This window comes from Neopsephotus bourkii, unplaced genomic scaffold, assembly GCF_033783945.1.
Source record: "Neopsephotus bourkii isolate Nb327-2 ecotype Australia unplaced genomic scaffold, CSIRO-AGI_Nbou_v1 NB_1763, whole genome shotgun sequence".
NCBI classification, from domain to species: domain Eukaryota; kingdom Metazoa; phylum Chordata; class Aves; order Psittaciformes; family Psittacidae; genus Neopsephotus; species Neopsephotus bourkii.
In genome coordinates this window covers 1-23,716 of record NW_026902237.1, presented here as the reverse complement: position 1 = coordinate 23,716, position 23,716 = coordinate 1, and the positions used below count along the sequence as shown (strand labels likewise).

The 23,716-nt window shown below is 35.8% G+C and overlaps 1 protein-coding gene across 1 annotated transcript in view; it reads left to right on the top strand.

Annotated features, from left to right (window-relative positions):
• Positions 1 to 19,988, top strand: part of CFAP47 (cilia and flagella associated protein 47) — a 281,878-nt gene extending 261,890 nt beyond the window's left edge. The window contains exons 59-63 of the mRNA XM_061378057.1: positions 1,697 to 1,856; positions 2,465 to 2,559; positions 5,899 to 6,060; positions 18,204 to 18,375; positions 19,823 to 19,988. Coding sequence (XP_061234041.1) covers positions 1,697 to 1,856; positions 2,465 to 2,559; positions 5,899 to 6,060; positions 18,204 to 18,375; positions 19,823 to 19,988 — 755 coding nt within the window. The remainder of the gene's footprint in view (positions 1 to 1,696; positions 1,857 to 2,464; positions 2,560 to 5,898; positions 6,061 to 18,203; positions 18,376 to 19,822) is intronic.
• The last annotated feature ends 3,728 nt before the right edge of the window (positions 19,989 to 23,716 follow it).

Here is a 23,716-nt window from a genome sequence, read left to right as displayed (position 1 = left end):
CATAATTTAAGATTAATTTTCCATTCTTAATTTGGTTAGTTTATTTTAATTTAATATTGTTTCTAGCGAAGAGATGTACAGCTACTGAAGCATATCAACTTCAGTGGGGTTATATACTGTAGAGATACCTACACAGCACAGTACATGATAATTCTTCATGAAGGTAATCAGTATGGGCAGGGCTATTCATTAATTTAAACATGCTGTTAATCTACTCAAGATACTCTGGGTATCTTTATTCAAGGTTGCTGTTTGTGTTGAAGGAATAAATGACAGTAAGAAGAGATTGTGAGGTAGCAATAGAACTTGCTTTGTCCGGTAGACTTTATAATTAAATGGTAGCAGAGAGTTAGTGCAGATGAGGAGTCCTAACTTCTGTTCTGTGTTTTGGAGAGCTATATTTCAAGCCCATCTCTGCCACCCTCCTATGACTTACTTGACCTCTTTTGCTTCTGTCCTTTCTTGTCATCATTTTACTCTCTCTACACGTCCACCTTCCATAAAACCACCTCTTTTTTATATCCAAGATGTCACTACAGTTTCCTTATCACCCATTCTGATACATGTCTCACCACTGAAGTCTTCTCGTTCAAGACATTTAGGCTGCAGGAAGTTGAACATTTGGTTCACAAGATAGTTTCCCTGCTGACATTTTCTGAGCACACAGTAACCTGTGGTTATCAGAGGAAGCAATTACAGGGAGAGTGCTGCTTGTCCCATGCACACTAATTTGAGCAGATTCAGTCTCAGATAAATTTGAGCAGATTCACTGAGTAATCCTCATAGACCTGTATTAACATGTATGCATTGTAGCAGGAGTGACAAATTATCACAAAAATCAATTCAAAGCTAATATAGAAGTAGTTATTCATAACTTAAGAGGTTTTTCTGCTTATAGAATTAAAGCTGGAACCCTAACCCCTAGCTGTCAGTTCCATCAAATGTCAAGATTTCTTTTCAAAGCAAAGAGCTTCATAGTAAAAAGACCATATGGTTTACTAGCTCTATTCTGTGTAATTTTTCTATAACCTTATTTCTGAAATATATGTAATACCCTGAGATAGATGTTCTGACACTTGGCAGACTGGCAAGTCATTGGAAAAAGGCCCTTAAAAATGCAGTTTATCACACCACCTTCATTATAGGCAACATAGGTTTGTTTGTTGTTTTTTTTTAACAGCAAATTCAATCAGATGAAAAATTGTACAGAAAATATATGGCTTGTATAATACTGTAGATTCTTTCAAATGTATATCAATTATGTCTTCAACATGAACAATTACTTTTGGATTAGTCTTTTTTTATGCAGTGTTACTCTCTTATATGGCAGCCCTCAGATGCTCAAAAAACATGATTTAGGCCCTAGAAGATAATGGGATTGTCTTATATTATACATGATTCTTGAATATTAAGTGTGGGACATTCACTTAATCATGATAGTTTTGTTTTCAGCCTTCAGGGTCTCCCTGGGTTTCATTTCAAAGTTTTATGAGTGCTACTATACAAAAGATTTTGAGATTTGGCTGTAGCAAGAGCAGGGTAAAATGAAATCTGCTATCACTGGGAGAATGGTATGCTATGATAAAATGTTACATAGTGTATCAGTCAAAAAGGAGAAAAGGAAATATATGAGTAAAATGATGCAAATCATTTTCAAAACTTTTGAAATACCATAATGTTCTGTTCTATCTTACAGGAATCCGATTAGCTCCAAAACAAAAACTGAACATCCCAGTGTTATTCATGCCAGATACAATGAAAACTTATGAGGCGGTAGTGGTAATTCATGTAATGAGGGAAAATGGTGAAAACTGGCCTTATGAGGATTCTGCTAAATTAAATAAAGACTTACAGAGGTAATTTATTTTAATAGGAAAAGTAGTTGAGGGTACTCAATCCTGTTATTATTTTCCCCTTTGTCTGTTTGTGTGTATCTCCCAAGAGCAATAAAGTGTCTAATTTTGAAGGCACTAGGTATCCACCATAAGCTTTAAAGGTATCCTGCAAGATATACAGATTTAGGGTAACGCTTTTATCTATTTCAATATCAAATATTTTTTCTAACTTTAAATAAAGAAAATGTAAAGTACTAGCTGCCAGTGCAGTTATGAATATTAAGCAAATGAAAGCTCTTAGATGCCTTTAATTCTTTTAACATATTTGACTAATAATAATTATTCTATGGATATTTTTATTTAATGCATAAAAACGGTATAATTTTTTTTCATTGCAGACATGACATAAGAGATAGCAGATAAGGACAAATGTTCTCATAGCCTTCAAATAATATTCAGAGACACTAAACTAAGTGATAATTGCTGTTCTGATTTGGTTGGATTTTTCTTATATGCTGAAATGCTAAACATGGAGTCTCAACTCTCCAATAGCTCTTAAGACTAGATTTCTTTTGAAGAAAGTCTCATCAGTCTATCATAATGATACTTCTCAATTATTTTCCAAACAGTGTTACTGTAGCAGAGAATGGGGGAATTAAAGGAATACTCTGGATCTATCCAGTTCATGGATTACCAGAAGCACCGCAGCAAAAATTAGTTCCAAGTAAGTAATGACAAAAAACTCGAATTAAAGAAAATTAATTAATTTAAGAAAATGAAAGTCATTTGTGTTCTCACCTGCTTGATCATGAGAATTTGCAGTAGCGCTTTGCTATATCTTAAAAAAGATAAAAGCATGTACTGAAAATAAAATCTCCTTTCCCAACCTACAAAACGAAGCTAAACCTATTATTTTGTTTTCATTGTGGATAAAAGGAGTCATGAGCAGTTGAATATCTGAAGACTTGTGCCATTCAGTGTCCCAGTTAATGCTAAGTTAGAGAAGTGAAGGTAAATCAAACAAAAGACTGACAAAAGGGTAAATTTTCTTCTAGCATACCCAGAACAACCTGCTGGAGAGTTTACAGGGTACAAAATATTGGAGTATGTATCTACTGTTTCTCTCAGCCTTGAATTTGATTCCTTAAATCCCAGAATATACATTAGTGTGAATAGCAGTAAGTTTTCCACTTGCTACTGAGAAGTTAACTTACATTAAAAGATAACTGACATTCATAGGATTTTTGTTGTTACTTATTTTTGGGATAGTAATTGTTTATAGATTTGATACACCAATTTTTTAAAGGTGTGATATATTTCCAGAACTGTGAAATAGAAATTGTGGATAGTATTTTAAATCTATAACCTTGATGAAACTACAGCTCAAGGTTTAGATGAGGGACAATTTTACACCAACTTGTCTTTTCATCTTGTCTTCTGATGAGTGAATATAGTACCTTTCTACACTAAATAGACTAAGGTACAGGAATAACTTCTGGAAAGCTATAGAAATAGACATTTTTGCTATCAATTTAGTTTGCTTAAGGACCATTTGGTTGCAGGCAAATGCCAATGATATAATATTAATTAGAACTTTCATCTCTTTAATTTCTACTTTCATACCTTAAGGGATGAAGCAGAATATTATCATGCTATCAGCTGTTGCCCATAATGACAGTTTTAACGAGTCTCATTAGCATTAAAACTATGTATATTGATGTGAATGTTTGTTGTGTTATTTAAAGCTGTTGTGTTGTTCATTGGCAGACTTTGTGATAAATCTCCCTTTTATTGGGCTGTTCTTTTCGTTACAGAATCACAAAATCTGTGGGTGTAGAAGTTATTAATTAAAACTGTTAGCATTCATAAACTGCTTAAGTAACATCACTTTTATATATGATTAGGAACTTAAGTAAATCTTACATAATTTTAAATTCTTAAATGTTTTTTTAAAACAGCAGAACTAAACTGTGCAATATTTGAATTAATGCAATTAATTTTGGATATGTATCTCTCTTTGGTCATCACTGTGTTACATTGGGCCATTTATTTATTTTTTTATAAGGAAGTACTAGATCCTACATTGAAAAATGACCTGGAATCCTGTTTATAAGTGTGTCTATGAAGCAGAATCCATTCCTGCTATAATTCTGAAAGCCTATGGTTTTCAGTTATAAATGGACTTTTTAAAAATCTCTGTTATAAGATATGAATCCAAAGCAGGCCATTTACGGGAAACCTTCTTTGGTTTTAAATCATTGTTTTAAAAATGATCAAAATAGTATTTCCATTTCTTTTAATGCAGACATTTTTTAAAATTGCCTGAAGGCTACAAACTGTTATGTCAAAAACAAAATCTGCCTTGCTACGGTATTAGACAGCTCATCTTTCATATCATTCTTATTTGCATCTTAATATATTTAAACTTCAATAAGTTACTTGGCTTAGTATCTCATGAGACCAATTAAAATGATCTGTGGTCACAATCCATGTAGTACATGTTAAGGAGATTACAACTTGGCTGTTTTATACAATGGAGAATCATCCAGATTTTTTTTTCCAATTCTTGTAGACTGAAAGTGGGATAGAATAATTTAGGTTGGAAGAGACAACCAGAGGTCATTTAATCCAGCTCCTTGCTCAAAGCCAGGTCTGACTACACCAGGTTGCTCAGGGACTTTTGAGTAAAGATTTTTAGCCATAAATATTACTTAGCCATATAAGAAAAAGAAAATGTAAAATCATTTCTCATAGTAAGAGGAGCGGTGGAATAGAAAATGATGTGACACAACATGTGCACACAGTAATCTGAAATACCTGATAAGCTGCTGTAATACAGACAGTGTAATTTATTCTTAAATACAAGGCCATGCATCTCAGAAGAAAAAGATGTGTTTTTAACTATCAACTATTTCAGTAACTCTCCCTCATGGAAATGCTTAGAAGAGAGCTAGAAGAGAGCTATAGAAATAATTTAAACCCTGTTGAACAGGAAAAGGCCAAGGGAATTTTTTTTTTTTTAATTTTATTTTTTAGAGAAAGAAAATTACTTGAACTTGGTATGCAATGATCTGTTAAAAAAAATGTGTAGTTAATCAAGCTTCAGAACTCAAAGTTGAAGATAAATAAATATGGTATCAAAGTATGAGTTTCATTGCTCTTTTTAAAAATATTTTATATGATTATTTACCAAGATGTGATTCTAAATTATTAATCCTTAAATCTTTATGGTAAGCTCAGACTTTATTTTTAAAGAATTGTTGGTATAAATCTGATGAAAATAATATGTAGACCTTAAAACTGAGAAGTGTGTAATCAGCTCTTCTTTTTCATGTTGATTTCTGTAACTAGAACATTTGAAGACTTTTCTTTAGGAAAATATATTTTTCTTTCAGTTCTTGCATCTATTTTATACCTCTTTTCTGCCACCTATAATTATTGGCACAGAAAGAATGATAAACAATATCTATTGTAGTAAGCTTTATAAAATCTGGTGTATAAGCTAAAAACCAAACTACCTTGTAATGAAAAAAGTAATATTTGAGAATCACTTACTGAACTGAAAAAAGATCTGTCATGCTTCAAAGAGAAACTCATGTCAGAATACTTTTTATTCTGTCATAGTTCTATAAAAGCTGAAGTTTAAAAAACAGTACTTTTAAATTAAAAACCCAAAGAGTAACAATATTCTTTCATTTAACTTTTGAATTTAAATTCTTTAATTTCTTTTCAGTCTTTCTTTCTTACATGTCATACTATGCCATAATTTCTATTTGAAAAAAATGAACTAAAGCAAAGATATATTTCATGATTAAGAAAAAAAAAAAGAGGATTGCAAGTGCTATTGTGAGCTAACTGTAGGAACAGACTTTCGTTTGCTTAGCAATATTTTCTACTACTTCAACTAAACAGAACAATAGAAACTGTGTGTTGGGCTTAAGCTTTCAGTTGTCTTGGTCCTTATTGAAATTCTCATATAACATTTAACATCTGTGTTCAATTTTGTTTTTTTTTTGTTAAAATCAAGATGACAATGTTTGCTTGGGTTCTTGCTTCCCTGTAGCTGTGGTACACTGTCGAGCCAGGCAGAGAGTAGAAAGACGAGTAGAAGTGCTGCTGACTGGTGGACTTCCTGCTGCAACTGCTATGCCTGCTGCAAGAAATTCTGCTATGGTTCATACAAACAAGCCAGCCAACACCCAAGAAAATGTTCAAGTCACTGATGGTAAGAATGTGTAGTTTGGATACCACACTGTTTTAAGAACATTGCAAATAAGGTTAGCACTTCACCAATTGTGAAGCTCTGTCATGACAACAGATGAGTTTTAGAAGTTCCTTCTCTCAGTCCTGTTCTACCCTGTTGCAAATATGGGACGTTTGTATGATCATATGTCTGCAGTTATAGGCACCTTTGAGCCTGAAATGATCTTTATGTATCTGTCTTGAATGTGAGGCTTGCAAACATGCCATCTCTCCTTTAAAAGAGAATAGCTTGCACAAAGTCTGACGTTAGCAAAAGTATGCTGTGTAAGCACTTCAAGGAAGTATTTATCTGCAGATTGTCCCTATTTGTAAGATGCATTCTCACTAGCAGGCCAGTATCTGCAACAAAATGGATAGAAGGAGGCTTTGTTCAGAAGAAGCAATAAAGCATTATAAAAATATAGCTTCCACTTACTGTTAAACAGCAGAGGACACAGTGAAAATCAATTTCTTCACAGATACAGCAGCTTGTCATATGTCTCTTTGAAATAGAACGATACAACATATAAGTAGTGAGAAAAGAATGCCTGTTACTGTTACATGCCCAGGATCTCTGTTAATATTTGTGTGTTAACAGTCATACTTAATACAACAAACTATGAATTGTTACATTTTACCTTCATCAATTATTGCACTTTTGAAACTTAACCTTATTTTTTTTGGAGATCAGTCATCCTACTTTTCAAGAAAAATATTATTTAAAAATTATGGCCCGTGAAATGAGATGCCTTACTGTGTGTTTCACATATCTATAAATGAAGAAAAGGACTTCACCCATGCTCCTACTTTAAGAGTGTGCTGCATTGTAAAATGATAAAAGATGAGTCTGTAGAAGTTGCTATGACTGCAGTCTATTAGGCAATCAGTTTGACAGGTAGGCAAGCTTGGCTTTTGTGCCTCATTTCTGCTATTTAAAGTCTGGTCCACTACAGGCTTTACAGGAATACCATATTACAGAAACTCTCCTGCCAAAGAACTGTGAAAAACTGAAAAGCTGTAAAAGGTAAATCAAGATGAATTAGATACTTCCTTTAAGGATGATTTTCATGTAAACATGCCCCTGCCCTGCCCACTGACCAATGTGATCTCATATTAACAATCACTGTCCAGATCTTTAAACAAATTTTATTTCTGAATGATTTTAAAACAGGAAGGGATCTGAAATTGAGCAGTTAACAAGAGCTTTCACAGCATATGCTTCCTAATTAGTTAATACTTATAATAGCTTAAACTTTATTTATAAACTGTATTTATTCATATTTTGGTGTCAAAGATTTTGTCTGGGCACATTATTATATATTCCCATGTTACAAAGTGATATTGATCAATCTAGTAAAATAAAAAGATGTGAAGTTCTCAATGTAGATTCTTGCTTCTTTGGAGAACTGTAAATACTGTTACAGAATTTTATTCAGCCTTGTGAGAACAGCTGTGTATTAATATACAGGGTACATGGTTGTGTTTTTTTACTATGGAGTAGCAGGCTTAGCTGATCATTATCAAAAAATCATAGAATGGTCTGGGTTGGAAAGGACCTTAAGATCTAATCCCAATCCCCCTGCCATGGGCAGGAACACCTCACACTAGACCAGCTTGATCAAAGCCCTGTCCAGCCTGGCCTTGAACACTGCAGGGGATAGAGCATTCACCACTTTGGGCAACCTGTTCCAGAGCCTCACCACCCTCACAGTAAAGATCTTCTTCCTTATATCTAACCTGAACTTGCCCTGTTTAAATTTAAACCCATTACCCCTTAATGATTCACTGCTTCCCATTGCTAGTCCTGCAGAGACTACATTAATGGGTTGTAACATTATTGACTTGTTACATATGAGTAAGCTACCTTAAACATATCTGGGCTGTTTCCCTCCAACATGGTGGTATCTGAATTGCCAAGAATAACATTCATTGAGCAAGTTGAGGCAGCATTTTGAAAGACTTACTTACAGATTTATGATATGTATTGTGTGTTTTATTAATACAAATAATATTTCATATTCATTACCATTGGCTTCTGCACATACTGCAAGACTGATCTGGGACATTGCATCTTTTCAAATGAAGTCTGGTAATGAAATGCTTTGTACCATGAGTAGTATGATCATTTATAACTGTGCTTTTCATGGTTTTCAATGACATTATATGTCATTCTTGATAGATGAATTTGATGCCCATTAGGAATCAAATTTAATGGTACTATCTAAGTTTCCTGCAGTCTACCAGTAATAAATAGAAGTGTAAACCTAAGATAACAGCCTGGCAAGCCGTTTCTCCTTTTTTCTGTTTTGAAAGAGTGATTCATCAGAGTTTATATGTGATGTGTAGTTAGAAGCTTTTACATCCAAAGATAAATTATTATAATTACTGGCAGATCAGATTTAAAAAGTTACTACTGGGCTTCAGTATTTAAATTATTTGGACAAGCATGAATTGAAGAAAAATCTGCAAGCAGGTCTTTTGTGTAAAGAACTAAATTTCATCCAATCCAGAAGACACAATTTCAAACAGTAAATTGTTATAATTTCTTAAAAGAGAGGGGACAGTCTAAATACTGTCTAGCTAAAATGACACTTGTTCAGAAGTCAGCAGAGCTCCAGAGATCAAATAATTAAAGCTTATTGGTTTAGACATAACAATTATGATATGCCCTTTTTAAAGAATAATTTCCAAATGTATTAAATACATATTTCTACCCTCTATGTATTTTAAATCTATCTTCTTCCATATGTCCCTACTGGTATTTTCAGTGAATGTAATTTAAGAGCCAAGATTCACCCAAACAAGTATGGAGATTGTTACTTTTTATTTGAATAAACCAGCATTTTTACTTTACTTTAAATATTCATTGTGAAATACACGTTTCATTTTCTGTGATCTTCTAAGAACAACATTCCAACACTCACAAATTATCAGTTATAGATATTTGACTGAAATTCACAACTTTCTAAGCAACCAGATTTGACTATGTTGAGAGCATGTGGGGTACACAGAGAGAGTATCTTCTGGTTGAGGAAGTATGCTTATCAGTCCTGTTCTGTCTTTTTTGTTTGAAATGGTCGTTTGTAACCTCTCTCTTGCAATTGCTTCAGTTTGTTCCACCATTTGCAAAAACAGCAAATGTATTCTGTAAATTTTTAGCAGTTATCTAACATTCAAAAATTCCTGCAATATAAAAAAGAACAAGAAAGTGTTTCTTTCGGATTAACAGTTGCTGAAAGCTGTGAGCAATGGCAAAATGAAAATGTTGACATTGTGGTGAACAGCCAACTGGGTCACTCTATTATGGATTACTACCTTGTTTTTAAAGTTGAAAACTCCAGCTAAAAACAGAGAACTAGTAGAAGCAAAGAACAGAACATCAGAGTAGAGATGGAAGCCTATATAAGTTATTTTGTCAACTATATAATTTTTGTTAACATCTGGTAATTTGATTTTTATTTTGAGAGAAACATGGGAGAGATTTGATGTATTGTTTGTTTCCTTTAATGAACTGCAATATATGTAGGTATTTTCATGAACAACTTCAAATAGGACTTTATTTACCTATTGATATACAAGGTTACCACTTAGTCCACTAAAAAAAGAAACAATTCAGCTTTTTTTTCTCTCACAAGTCATCCCTCCTACTCCCATTTCTTAATATAATTAGAATAATCACTAGAAATACTGGAAAAAAACCCCAACTTGTCAGTTGTGAGGAAGAATGATTTGGAACTGCTCATATTTCTGTTTACAGAAAAGTCACTCATTTCTGTTTCTTTGCCATTTCATAAATTGAAATCTACAAGCCTTAAGAACAACAGTCATCATTACATAAATTAAAAATTGCTTTCTAACACCTATGCAAAATCGTGCTCAGTTAAAATATTCAACACTTGCAGGGAACCATATAAACCATTATAAACTAATCTGATGTTAGTAATTTAACTTAACAAAGTACAAAACCAGAAATTAATACAAACCCAGAAATTATGAAATTCTTTCTACCGTTACTTTTCAGTATGATGTATGTCCAGGAAAAATGAGAAATCCAAAAGAATCGATTGGTTACCACAAAATAACATATCCCTGAAACAAGAACACACAAATAATAGATATCTCTTAAAAATGTATTTTGACTTAGCAGTTAAGGGAAACCTAGGCAATATAATTCGCTGCAAGCGTCTATGAATTACTTTGTTATATGATTGTGCTTGCCAAAGTTCTATTTCTCCCAGTTCTTGTTCACAGAATTTCCTGTAATTACTTCCATAGAAGTGGAACCACTATATCGTTTTGTAAAGATATTTTGGGAAAGCTTCTGTAAATTGAAACCATAGTCAGCACAGATCTCCAAGGTCTTAGCTGTGCTTCTGCAACATCCCAACACCTCACAATAATCTGGCTGCATTAATTTGCAAACTTTTATTATAGAAAAGAAAGCAGAGGGTTTATACACCTAAGTTTGCCTCAGACCATGTATCTGACAGTCGCTGTACTACCAAACACTTGCACACATACTAGTCTATTCCAAATGCTGTTACATTTCCAGGTTATTATAACCTGTCATTTTTGCGCTAAAATTGTCTGTACTTGTCTTCTGTTTCTGAAGCTGCACTGTTCAAGTGTTGTTGTTAGAGAAAATAAAGTTATCTACTTTAGATCTTTATCCCTCCCACATTGCACATTTCCAATCACAACTTGAAGCAAGAAAGAAAAAACAAAACTTCCTCACTTGTTATGGACAATATGTATAAAACATTATGATTTTATAAATTAATGCATTGGGCCTGAAGTTTTGACAGTTTAAAAACAAGTTGATCTGAAGCTTTGAAGATACAGATGGATTTTAAATGTATAAGACAAGTAGTTAGAAGTTACATAGAATCACCATGGAACAATGAATGAAACTGTAACCTTGAACCATTACTCTTTAAACCAGTGGAGAAGACAGAGTGAAACCCCAGAAATTTACTGCACAAAATTTGTATTAGTTTTGTAACATGATTAATATCCAAAAATAACACAAGTGGATAACTCCCATGAGATTACATCTATTTTAGAGTAGAACAATTTACAATACCCTGGTATAGATGTTCCATCTTATGTATAACTGAATGCAATTAATTGTATAAGGGAAACAAAACAAATCAATGTGACCCTAGTGATTACGTGTTCCAGTCTCTGTGGCTCAGTCTGTTTTGTATATTAAAAAAGTCAGATAGATAATGTATCCTTTTTTGCTACATCATAGTATAGTGTAAAAATATCGAAGACACACTTACAAATTCTAGTGACAGTACTAGAAACAATTTCTCTGCCTCAGATAAATGTGCATAAATTTTCATTTTTTAAACTTTTTTAATTTTTTTTGATATTTTTATTTTTTTAATTTTATGCACATGAACATATATTCCATGTGTGTAAACTTTCATTTTTTGTTAATTTTCAATGAAAAATGAATATATGACAATTGAATCAAAATTATATTGTAGCACAGGTGTTGGAATTATGTCAGGAAACCTATAAACAACTTTCCTTGTGATGTGATATGAGACACAGATTCTATCTCGTTTATAAGAATAGTATTTGAAGAGATGAATAGATGTACAATGCTTATTAAGAAACTTTTTTCAATATCGCCTTTCAAGTTAGAAAGGAAACACAGAAAATCACTCCATCTGAGACTGCAAGTTTATATTAGCCTTTTACCTGTGTTTACTTTGTTGTGTAGTGTGCTTTTTTAATTTGCAGAGCTACTGAGTGGGAGCTTTCTATGTGTTTCAAAGCACAAAAATCTCTTTTTGTATGAGAAAATCTTTAGACTGAAGTTCTTTAGTCTATAGTCACACAGACTTATTTGCCTAGTGACTTAGAATAAGATACTGGGAAATATCATAACCTAAGTTGACATTTTTGTCACCCAAACTTCTAATAAATGACGGTATTAAAAAAGAAACAGAACAGAAACAATTCCTGGTTCCTAGGTCCCAGTTTCGTATGATGACTGTGAATCAACAGATACACTGCAAATTACTATAGTTAGCATATGTTCTTCTCTATATAGACAAAACCCACAAAAAACCACATCCAGAACCATGCAATAGACACATTCCCATGCTGCCCTTCCTTTTCTGAAACCTCCTATAAAAAAGATGGAGGACTTCTGGAAGTACTACATCCTGTAGCTGGCAAACGTGTAAAAGTGCCTTTAAAATCAAGGCAAAGATCTTTGCTACCTATGAGGGATGTTATTTCAAGCATTACGAATTTCAGAGCTTTCAGGTGAAGAGTCTTGGATTGCTTTGGGTCAGCCCTGCAGAATTTCAACGGGCAAATAGATAATACTGGATACAGGAATATTTTAACAGCAAAAAACCTGAAGCTGGTCTTGCTGAGTAAGAGCCCCACTTCAGTGCAATTTAATATATTTGGATTATTAGCAGCAAACATCTAAGGTGTTCCTTGTCACTTAAAATTGTTCCAGACTGATCAAGGCTTATTAAAATAATCTATTTTTATAAAAGCAAAATGGATCTAATTTTACACTGAAGTTACAAGACAGAAGTTTAAAGTAGTCATAAAACACTTATCTCAGAATAGGTATTTTAAACTTATTAATTGTATCACCATTAGTTAAGAAAAACCACCATACATTGTGTAGACACGCAGCTGATTTACAAAGTGATGCTCAGATCCACAATATTTTAAGATTGTATTCCTGAACATGAAGAATTTTGTAAGTAACTATGAAGGAGTTTTAATTTCTAAATGGGTAATTGCTCTTATTCAGCAGGACAAATTTTATTTGTATTTTGCATATAACTGACAAGGAACTGAAGGAACTGAAATAGCTAGTGACTGATAGGCTAAATCTATTAGCAGTTCTCATTTGGAAGGTCAATTTCATGCAGTGTTAAAATTATATTTTAACTGGTAAGTGATACAGTCCCATGAATGGAAATGTTACATTTCAAAATATGGAAAAAGGTGTTTTCTGCCTCAGAGAAAAAAACTAGAGACTGTACATAGTGACAGTGTTGGAATACAAATGGTAAGAAACTTTTCTAAAGCAAGTGAGTATAAGAATGACTTTTGAAAAGAGAAAGTGATTAAGTGTATACAATTTAATATACACAAAGCTAGAAAATTATTTGAACACAAGAGTGTGATAAAGGAAGTAGAACAAAATGACTGGTATCCTTTTAACTACCTATAGAATATTGGCACTTAGAGCCATTGATGCATTTAAAAAATACAACAACCCAAAACATAAACCATGCCCTATGAATTACTTATCTCAAGTAAATCACCAAACAATAAAAAAGAAAACTAAAAACTAGGATACTTCTGGGGTGAGAGTGTGCCTGGGAGAGAGAAAAGCATAGCCATAATGCTGACATATAAAAAGACTGGAGAAAAGATCTATTGCTTCGTGATCTACTGATTATCTGGTGACTTATTTGTAAACACACTGCCCCTGCAAAGAAATCTGAAGAAATCTGCTTGTGTTGGAAGTTGGTCTTCCAAATGACAAGCATAATTTTTTTTAGTCATTAATGTATCTACCTTAAGCGTTAAAGCATATAGATATCATCATAGTAAATGCAGTGGAAAAATATGTGAAATCAGAAATAATATCGTTTTCAGTTTAGCATTTGTGTGGGCCATTACAAATTCAATGGTTAAATTAAAAGATATTTTGAGTTGTCACTGGTTTTAGTGGGCAACATTCAAAGTGAGGCAAATGAGTCAGTATACTATTGAAAAAATAATGTCTGTGTGAATTAAGACTACATCATAACATATGTTGTTGAAGAAGCTGGTTTGACACCGACTGTGCTCAGCTACAGATGTGATCTTTATTTGCTAGAATGGCTAGATAAATGAAGATAATGCTAAATAGGAGAGTGTTGAAAAAGTAATAGAATGGATTTGAAATATAAAACAAAACCAAAACATTTTAATCAGCTCCTTTAAAGCATTAATTTATAGATTAGCGTACAAATCTATGTAGAATGCCCGATCAAAAGAGGGCATTTTTGTACCTGTTGGAAGAAATGTAGTGAAAGGCATTTTTTAATACAGCCAGGTCTTTTGAGGTTCTTGTGCAACTTCTTTATTTTGCTGATGATATTGTGGTATTATGACATTTTATAGCAAAAAGTAGGTATTTGCTTCTCATACAAGATTCATTTCTTACCACCCAGATGATACCATCTACTTAAATGTTAAGATGTTCTTGACCACTAAGCTTCCTTTTATTTTTTTCCTTTATTACTCTTGTGATTCACTTTTGCTACTCACTTGAATATTTACTTGAAAACTGTATTAAAATGATCTAATCTACTCCACAGTAATGTATTCTATCTGATGCTGCTTTTGGTGGTAATGCATAACTGCATACTTAATGTTCATTCCCTTCTGCCTGCTGAGTTCCAGCAGTGTGTGTGAAGACTCATGGAAGACAGTGCAAAAGCAGGAAAAGGCCAAGTGTCAAATGAGTGCTGAATGGAGCTATGAAGAAATAGTTTGTCTTTTAAACATAGCTGCTTCAGTAATCCTGCATACATAAATGTTGTGTAAAAGCATGCTACCCTTTGGAAGTTTTTATTTACAGAAAGGAAAACACTTAAAGACTGAGATGCATTGCCTTGCAAAACAAAAAAAAAATATTTAATGATTTAAAAAAAAATTGTCTTGGAACAATTACCTGAAAAAAACCTCCCATATTCTTTGCATTTTTCTCGCTTAAATAATGCATAATATTATTCAGGAAATATGAAAAAGTAATATATTTATAATAGCAATTTCCATTCCCTAGATGTACCAAGATGTGTTTAAATAGTTTGCTTATAATTTCCCAGTGTTCGGATTGATAAACATATCTATGTTGTGTCAGATGTGGCTAAAACTCTTCCTGCTGCTCTCTGTTTAGAGAACAGAGGTGGATTAATTGGGGTATACTTTATATCTGCATGTGTATTTTTCAGTTTGCATGAGAGAAAATAAAAATTTTACCTGGACTAAACCGGAGGATTTTTAAAAGAAAACTGGTGAATGAAGACATGCAAATTGCTGGGCTAAAAAGGTGTCCTGGGTTCAGCAGTAGCAGTCATTTTTCTCCTTCTTAGTAGCTGGTGCAGTGCTGTGGTTTTGACTTTCAGCCTGGGAACAGCGCTGATAACACTGATGTTTTTAGTTGCTGCTCACTAATGTTTACTCTGACCAAGGACTTTGTGAGTCCCATGCTCTGCCAGGGAGGAGGGGAAGCCGAGAGGAAGCAGAGACAGGGCACCTGATCCAAATGGACCAAAGAGGTATTCCATACCACAGCACGTCATGCCTGGTATATAAACTGGGGGCAGTTATCCAGAAGGGTCAGATCACTGCCGAGGTTGGGCTGGGTATCAGTTGGCAGGTGGTGAGCAGTTGTATTCTCTTCCCTTGTTATTTCCCTTATCATTATTATTATTGGTGGTAGCAGCAGTGATCTGTGTTATACCTTAGTTACTGGACTGTTCTTATCTTAACCCATGGGAGTTACATTCTTTTGATTTTCCTCCCCATCCCTCTGGGAATGGAGGGGAGGAAGGGGGGGGGGGGTGTGAGCTAACAGCTGCGTGGTTCTGGGTTGCCGGCTGGGCTTAAACCATGGCAAAGCATCAAGGCATATTTGAACCATATGCCATATTGTGTTTGACATTACTTTAAAGAAAATATTAATTCTGTCTCCAGTGCTCTAGTTTCTTCCAATTTGTTTAGGCAGAATGTATACTGTGGAATTCTCTAGAATCAAATATTAACATATTCATAGAGGCTTCCCATAGTATGGTAATATAGTAGTCCTCAGGGCAGCTGTGGTAAAAATCTCATTACATTTTTCTTTCTTGAACAGTCCTAAATGAAATCAGCAGTGCAGATCAAAACCAGCTAAGTGAGCAGCATAATGAGGCTTTCAAATATGGACACTTATAAATGCATCATCTTTCCTTAGCTGTTGTAAATGTTAAAATATTTTAACTAAATACTTAATATGTGCATGGAACAAGTTACAAAACAGCCTGAAGCTGAAAAAAAATAAATATTTAATTGCTTTTGACTAAAACATGGTATATGCATATATCAAACCAAAACCAAATGTCTTTGAATACTACAAGCAGCATGGAATTCACAATATTTTCTTCCTAGCACATCCGAATATAAGTTTGTCCTGAGTAGCATTGTGCGATATAACTGCTAAAAGGCACATCTCCTGAACAGTTGTGATTTTGTCACTGTGGAAAGTCCCAAATTATGTCATCTTTTCTCTCCCATGATAAGTTAATTTTTATGTCTGAATCTCCATGCTTTGGTATTTGTCTAGGGTGACTACTTCAAGCTTTGGTCTGTGTTGGAATCTGAATGCATGGCATAAATGTTGTATTTTTCAAATAGAGAAACAACAAAGCATGGAATAATATAGGATGATCTCAGGAATTTTATTAAATGTAAAAAAGTTCACATTTCATTTCATTATTACAAAGTACATTTATTATAATAAAGCATAAATTGTACATGTGTCTGTGAAGGATCCATTTTAAAGTTGGAAATGTTTCAATATAAACTGCAAAATTTAATATGGTTAATCTGTGTAACAATAATATTGGCAACAAAAGTTCAAGCTGCTTGTTAGTAATGAAGTAGAAAGAAGGTATATGTACATTTCAGAAAAGGATAAAGGACCACAAGCGTAAGAAGACAGCTCCATACTAAAACTTGGGTAGCATTACAGTTTGGCAAAATCAAAGTAATCTTTGTTCAACTATCTAAAACTTCATTGTCTTTTGGAATTTTTACATATGTAGTCTGTACTTTAGAATTCCAAGTTGGAAGGGCTTGGGAATTATCTCTACCACCCTATACCCAGCAAACGTATACAGGGAAGCATACATGGGAGTTATGCACAGCACACATTCTATTAAGCTGTGCAAATTAAAAATGTGCCCTGAGATACATGGTCATAATAAAATGGAATCTCCTGTATGATTTTGTGAATGTGTTAAAAGATTTTTTGTCCATAAAAATGTGTAAAACTTTTAAATAAATTAGCCACTTGAGATTGTTTTCCTCATACAAATGTTCCCTTCTGTGCACAAATTACTATTGTATGCTGAATATCACAGGAGGAGACACTTGCTTCAAGAAACTCAGATGTTTATTCTTATGTCATTGCTACTTGGCCTTTTCATAGCTTCTACAGGAAATAAAAAGAGGCTCCTAGTGACATCCTCACTAGTTTTCTGTATTCTGTTTCTCAGGCACGCAGCCACCAATGGCACTGATGTCATTAATATTGTTTGTTGCCACAGAAAATATATGGACCCAGTCAGAGATAAATATGATCAGACAGAAGCCATTTATTACAAAGCCTTAACCCCTTATATACTATTTCTTACATGCACTTACAGTGATTTGGCATATTACGATTGGATACATATCTGGAAGACCTTTAGTGGCTAACATATAATTGGTTAAGCACAGGTGTGAGAACTTGACCTCGAAAACTTGCCAACAGTCCACAGTTCTCATTAACTTGGTGAATTCCAGCTTCTTCTTATCTTTCTTGTTTAGGCTTCCTCAGGCCTCTCATGGCCTTGCTGTATCTTTCAGGATTATTCAGACTTTCTGTACCAAGTATCCATTCTCCTGTGAGAACACTGTCTCCGCAGTTTGTTTTAGGGGGTTTTGTTTGGTTTTGGGGTTGTTGTTTTTTTTTTGTTTGTTTTGTTTTTGAGATTTTCCCCAGCAGCATTAGTCAAATGGCTTACATTCATGCAATTTTCATTTGACTGATGCACTAGAAATAGGTCACCATAATGCAGAAGTGGTTGCCAGAACAATATTGCGACTACTGGTCACATCTCCTAAGTAAGTTTTTCAGCTTTCATTTTGCTGGAAACAATATAGTCTGCCATATGAAACTGGAAGTTTTTGTTATGCCATCAGGAGCAAATCACTGAGCTTTGGATATCTAGTGGGTTTACTTGTCATTTTTAGTAATTAAAGAATTGTAGCTACTAGCCAGCCAACTGTGTGATGCTAGGGTGTGCACAGACTGATATTTTTTTCTCTTGTATCATTTAGATTTCTCTACAACAGAGGAATTTCTGTATGAATTGCAATATCAATCAAATGAAATTAAATCTCAGCTCGAATCTTTGGTTGGTATGCATCTTGTTGAAAGAGAATGGGATACAGAATCCAGAATTGCAACGCTGGTGTTTAATATAGTGTTTGCACCTAACAAACCAATGAGGTAAGCTGTTGTTCCTTATTACCAAGTGAATATGTAATAAAATACTGCATGGTCACTCTTAGCTATGTAGGCATCACCCTGCATTTTTTTCTTCATTTTGTTTTCACCTCAAAGATCTATTATTGTAAGTTTTCTCACTTGCTGCTTCTCAGTATGGTATCTTTGGTATTAAAACTGACAGTGTTTCTTTTTGCTGTCTGTGAGATGGCTCTGTTGAGTTACTGCATTAGTCTGTGTGTGCATCAATTTATTTCTAAACATTGGAGTATTGAAAGACTTTCAATAAAATGTAGTTGTTCTTAAAATTCATAGAAATTACGCAGACAAGATGGTCTATCAGTCTTGAAAAAGTTTTCCTAGAAAGCATGTGTGCATATTCTTTGGCTGAATGGGATTGTTGAATTTGAAATTAGTCTCTACATCCCCAGTAACAACAGTCCACAGGAAAATATTATCCTCTTTTATAGCTGTGATGTGAAAAATTACAGATTTGCTTTGATTTACATTATTTTCCCACCTCTTTGAAAAGAAGCTGTGAAAGGGGGATCCTTTCAGAGAGAAAGAAGTTGCACATTCCTGTTGAAGCAGTCAGATGTGTATGGGAAGTTGGAATGAAGATTCAGTAACTTGCAGGCACATGATAATTTCAGATGCTCAACATTATGAGGAAGATTAGGGAGCAGTCACTGCCGAATATTATAGGTTGCAAGCAAAGAGAGCATTTTTAGGATGCAGGAGGGAGCGCTTATTTCCACTAGTCCAAAAGACAACCGAACAAGAAGCAAACCTTTAGGAATGACTATCCACTCAGCCCATGTACTGTCAATTTAGAAAACTGTTTTATCTCTACACTTTCCTTCCTTATTTTATTATTTTGGTTTTTTTTATCATTTTGTGCTTGAGACTTATCAGGCTTCATGTAGAGGACTCAATAACTACAATTAATTAGGTTCTTTATCTCAAAATCTACAGCACCAGCTTTCTTCTTAGAGGGTCTGAGGAGATTAGAGTCTGAAATTTTTCTAAAGGACATGAACCTTTGTCAGATATATTTGATTCCAGTATGAACTGTTGAAATATTCTGGACAAAATTCTCCGACACAGTACATAAAGAATAATAAGTAAAAATATTGAGTTAAATTTGTTTAACTCAATAGAGAGTAAGCAGAAGAAACAAATGTCATGGGTGTGCCAATTATTTTGCTTTACTGTTATGTTCTTTCTTGTATTTTGCTGCAAATATTGAGTACTATTTAGTCTATGTTCCAGTCTAAGTGCAACTGGTACATACTATACCATGAAAAATTAAGAATGTATTCCAGCTAAAGCTATCTGTATTTTCATTTTACTGTAGTATAGTTTTACACACGCAAAGTTTATTTTGGACATTTACTCAGTTTATGTTTTATAATGTTTTTCCATGTATTATTCTATCTGAAATTTTAAGGAATGAAGCAACTCTTGTAGTACAGTACACTGCAGGAGGTATTTGGAAGTTTCCAGTTCTGTTCATTGCTTTGGAGCCAGAAGTGGATGATATCATCAACATTGAAGCAGTTGGCCTGAATAAGGAATCTATAGTTGGCTTTAAGCTTACAAGCCAGACAAGGTAAAAATACGTAAAGTATTTATGCAGTTTTCTGAGGCTAGAACCTAATCTCAAACATCAGATAGGATAGATCTGAGCAACAGAATCATAACTGGGCTGCAGCTATTTCATTAATTTAAAGTGCTGTATTTTATAGGTAACATGATTTTGAATCTATACTGTAGAAGACAGAAACATACTGCATTTAGTCTCTTGGCTCTCAAGAGGAAATTTATGGAACAGGTCCAAATGCTTATTTTGTGACTTCAGTTTTGCCCTAAAATGCCTGTGTGTGTGTTAAAATGTGTAATACAATGTTCAGGAGGGTATGTCGTGATACTAAAGGCTACTATCAAAACCTTCCTGGTTTTACTGCCTTCTACAGGCAGCTGACAGCGGCCTCACGGTCACAGGCCGTGGTCGTCGTGGGGGATTTTAACTTCCCTGATGTTTGCTGGAAGGACTACTCGGCAACCCAGCCGCAGTCCAGGAGGTTCCTCCAGTGTATGGATGATAACTTCCTCATGCAAATGGTGGATGAGCCAACCAGGAGAGGTGCGCTGCTGGATCTCATCCTCACTAACAAGGAGGGTCTGGTTGAAGGAGTGAAGGTTGAGGGCTGCCTTGGTTGCAGCGACCACGAGATGGTAGAATTCAGGATCTTGTGTGGTAGGGTCAGTAGAATAGCAAGTAGAATCGCAACCCTGGACTTTAGCAGGGCAAACTTTGGCCTCTTCAAGCGATTGCTAGGGGAAATCCAGTGGGCTAGGCTGCTTGAAGGGAAAGGGGCCCAAGATAGTTGGTTGACGTTCAAGGACTGCTTTTTCTGAGCTCAAGATCGGAGCATCCCGACACGTAGGAAGTCGAGGAAGAGGGTCAGGAGACCTGCGTGGTTAAATAGGGAATTGCTCGGTATGCTCAAGTGGAAGAGGAGAGTTTACAGGTCATGGAAAGAAGGGCTGGCCACTTGGGAAGAATATAAGGCTGCTGCTAGAGGATGTAGGAAAGCTGCTAGGATGGCTAAGGCCTCCTTGGAATTAAAGCTGGCGAGAGGGGTCAAGGACAGCAGAAAGAGCATTTTCAAATACATGGCAGGTAAAACTAACACCAGAGGCAATGTAGGCCCGCTGATGAACGGGACGGGTGCCCTGGTGACAGAAGATACAGAGATGGCAGAGTTACTGAATGACTTCTTTGTCTCTGTCTACTCTGCTGGAGGCAGTCCTGAAGAGCCCTGTACCGCTGAGACCCCGGATGAAGATAGGTCAACGGAGCGGTCTGCCTTAGTCGATGAGGAATGGGTTAAAGACCAGTTGAGCAATCTGGATATCCATAAATCCATGGGTCCAGATGGGATGCACCCGCGGGTGCTGAGGGAACTGGCTGAGGTCATTGCTAGACCGCTCTCCATCATCTTTACCAAGTCTTGGGAAACGGGAGAGGTGCCTGAGGACTGGAGGAAAGCAAATGTCACTCCTGTCTTCAAAAAGGGCAAGAAGGAGGACCCGGGTAACTATAGACCGGTTAGCCTCACCTCCGTTCCTGGGAAAGTGATGGAACACCTTGTCCTTGGTGCCATCTTAAGGCATATCAAGGATAAGAGGGTTATGAGGGGCAGTCAACATGGCTTCACCAAGGGGAAGTCGTGCTTGACCAATCTCGTAGCCTTTTATGAGGAAATAACACGGTGGATGGATGATGGCAGAGCGGTGGATGTGGTCTACCTCGACTTCAGCGAAGTGTTTGACACGGTCTCCCACAGCATCCTTGCAGCTAAATTGAGGAAGTGTGGTCTGGATGATCGGGTAGTGAGGTGGACTGTGAACTGGCTGAAGGAGAGAAGCCAGAGAGTTGTAGTCTATGGGGCGGAGTCTAGTTGGAGGCCTGTATCTAGTGGAGTGCCTCAAGGGTCGGTACTGGGACCAGTATTATTTAATATATTCATTAACGATTTAGATGAGGGAATTGAGTGTACTATCAGCAAGTTTGCTGATGACACTAAGCTGGGAGGGGTGGCCGACACGCCAGAAGGCTGTGCTGCCATCCAGAGGGACCTGGACAGGCTGGAGAGCTGGGCGGGGAATAACTTGATGAAATATAACAAGGGAAAGTGTAGAGTCCTGCATCTGGGCAGGAACAACCCCAGGTTCCAGTATAGGCTGGGGAACGACCTGTTAGAGAGCAGTGTAGGGGAGAGGGACCTGGGGGTCCTGGTGGACGACAGGGTGACCATGAGCCGACACTGTGCCCTTGTGGCCAAAAAGGCCAATGGCATCCTGGGGTGTATTAGAAGGGGGGTGGTTAGTAGGTCGAGAGAGGTCCTCCTTCCCCTCTACTCTGCCCTGGTGAGACCTCATCTGGAATATTGTGTCCAGTTCTGGGGCCCTCAGTTTAAAAAGGACAGGGACCTGCTGGAGAGAGTCTAGCGCAGGGCAACTAAGATGATTAAGAGAGTGGAGCATCTCCCTTATGAGGAAAGACTGAGGGAGCTGGGTCTCTACAGTTTGGAGAAGAGGAGATTGAGGGGTGACCTTATTAGTGTATATAAATATATAAAGGGGGAGTGTCACGAGGATGGAGCCAGGCTCTTCTCAGTGGCAAACAATGAAAGGACAAGGGGTAATGGATACAAATTGGAGCACAAGAGGTTCCACTTAAACCTGAGAAGAAACTTCTTCTCAGTGAGGGTGACGGAACACTGGAACAGGCTGCCCAGGGAGGTTGTGGAATCTCCTTCTTTGGAGACATTCAAGACCCGCCTGGACACGTTCCTGTGTAACCTTATCTAGGTGTTCCTGCTCCGGCAGGGGGATTGGACTAGATGATCTTTTGAGGTCCCTTCCAATCTCTAACCTACTGTGATACTGTGATACTGTGATACATGCTTTTGTGGTATCCCCAGCAGGAAGTGTCCTTTGTTCCAGCTGATTTTTGTTTTAAGAGTTCATATCCAAAAGCTGTGTCTCTAAGATGGACAGTTGTTCCAGCTTTCAGATGGCTGTCAGTGATGATGATTACTAAGGATTCTGAAAAGCGCTTATATCACAGTGTTCAAATTAATAGTTTCAATGGAATGGGCTGCTTCAGGAACAAAAATGAAGCAATTGCTCTGGCAATACTGTAATCTCCTGGTAGGTGTTTGATAGTAGTGAAGAAACCTAATGTTCTCCCAAAAGATGTTATAAAACCTCAGTCATTACAGTTATAAAAAGAAGAAGCCATGATGGAAGATAGATTCTCTTGTTTTCTTTAACCAATTTCCAACTTTATTTTACACAAGGGTTCCCCCCATATATTTCAAATACAAAATGTAATGCTTGCATATACTGAATAAGCTCCATGTTGTAAATAGTGCCAACAACTGCTGTGTAAGTTTTATTCTGCTTTATCTTGTCTCTGACTTCCTTACAAGATTTTGGTGGTGGAGGTTTCGTAATAGAAATAAACCAGCCAACCAAAGTTAAGTATATTGGATCTGCAGTTTAAAGCAATTACACAAGAAACTGCATACTACAGATGTAATTTAAGGCTTAAATAACTCAAATTACTTAGATTAAAAATAAAACCACAAAATATTAAATTATGGACTGAAAGTTTCATTTGGGATATGAAGTGGCATCGTATAGACCTCCCCTGACAAAAATGATCAGGCCTTTGGAGTTTTTTCAAGTGAACTATTAGCAGCACAATCACCTAGAGAATCAGTTCTGGTACTTAAAAGAGAGGCAGGTTTTTTTTTTCATCCTGCATATA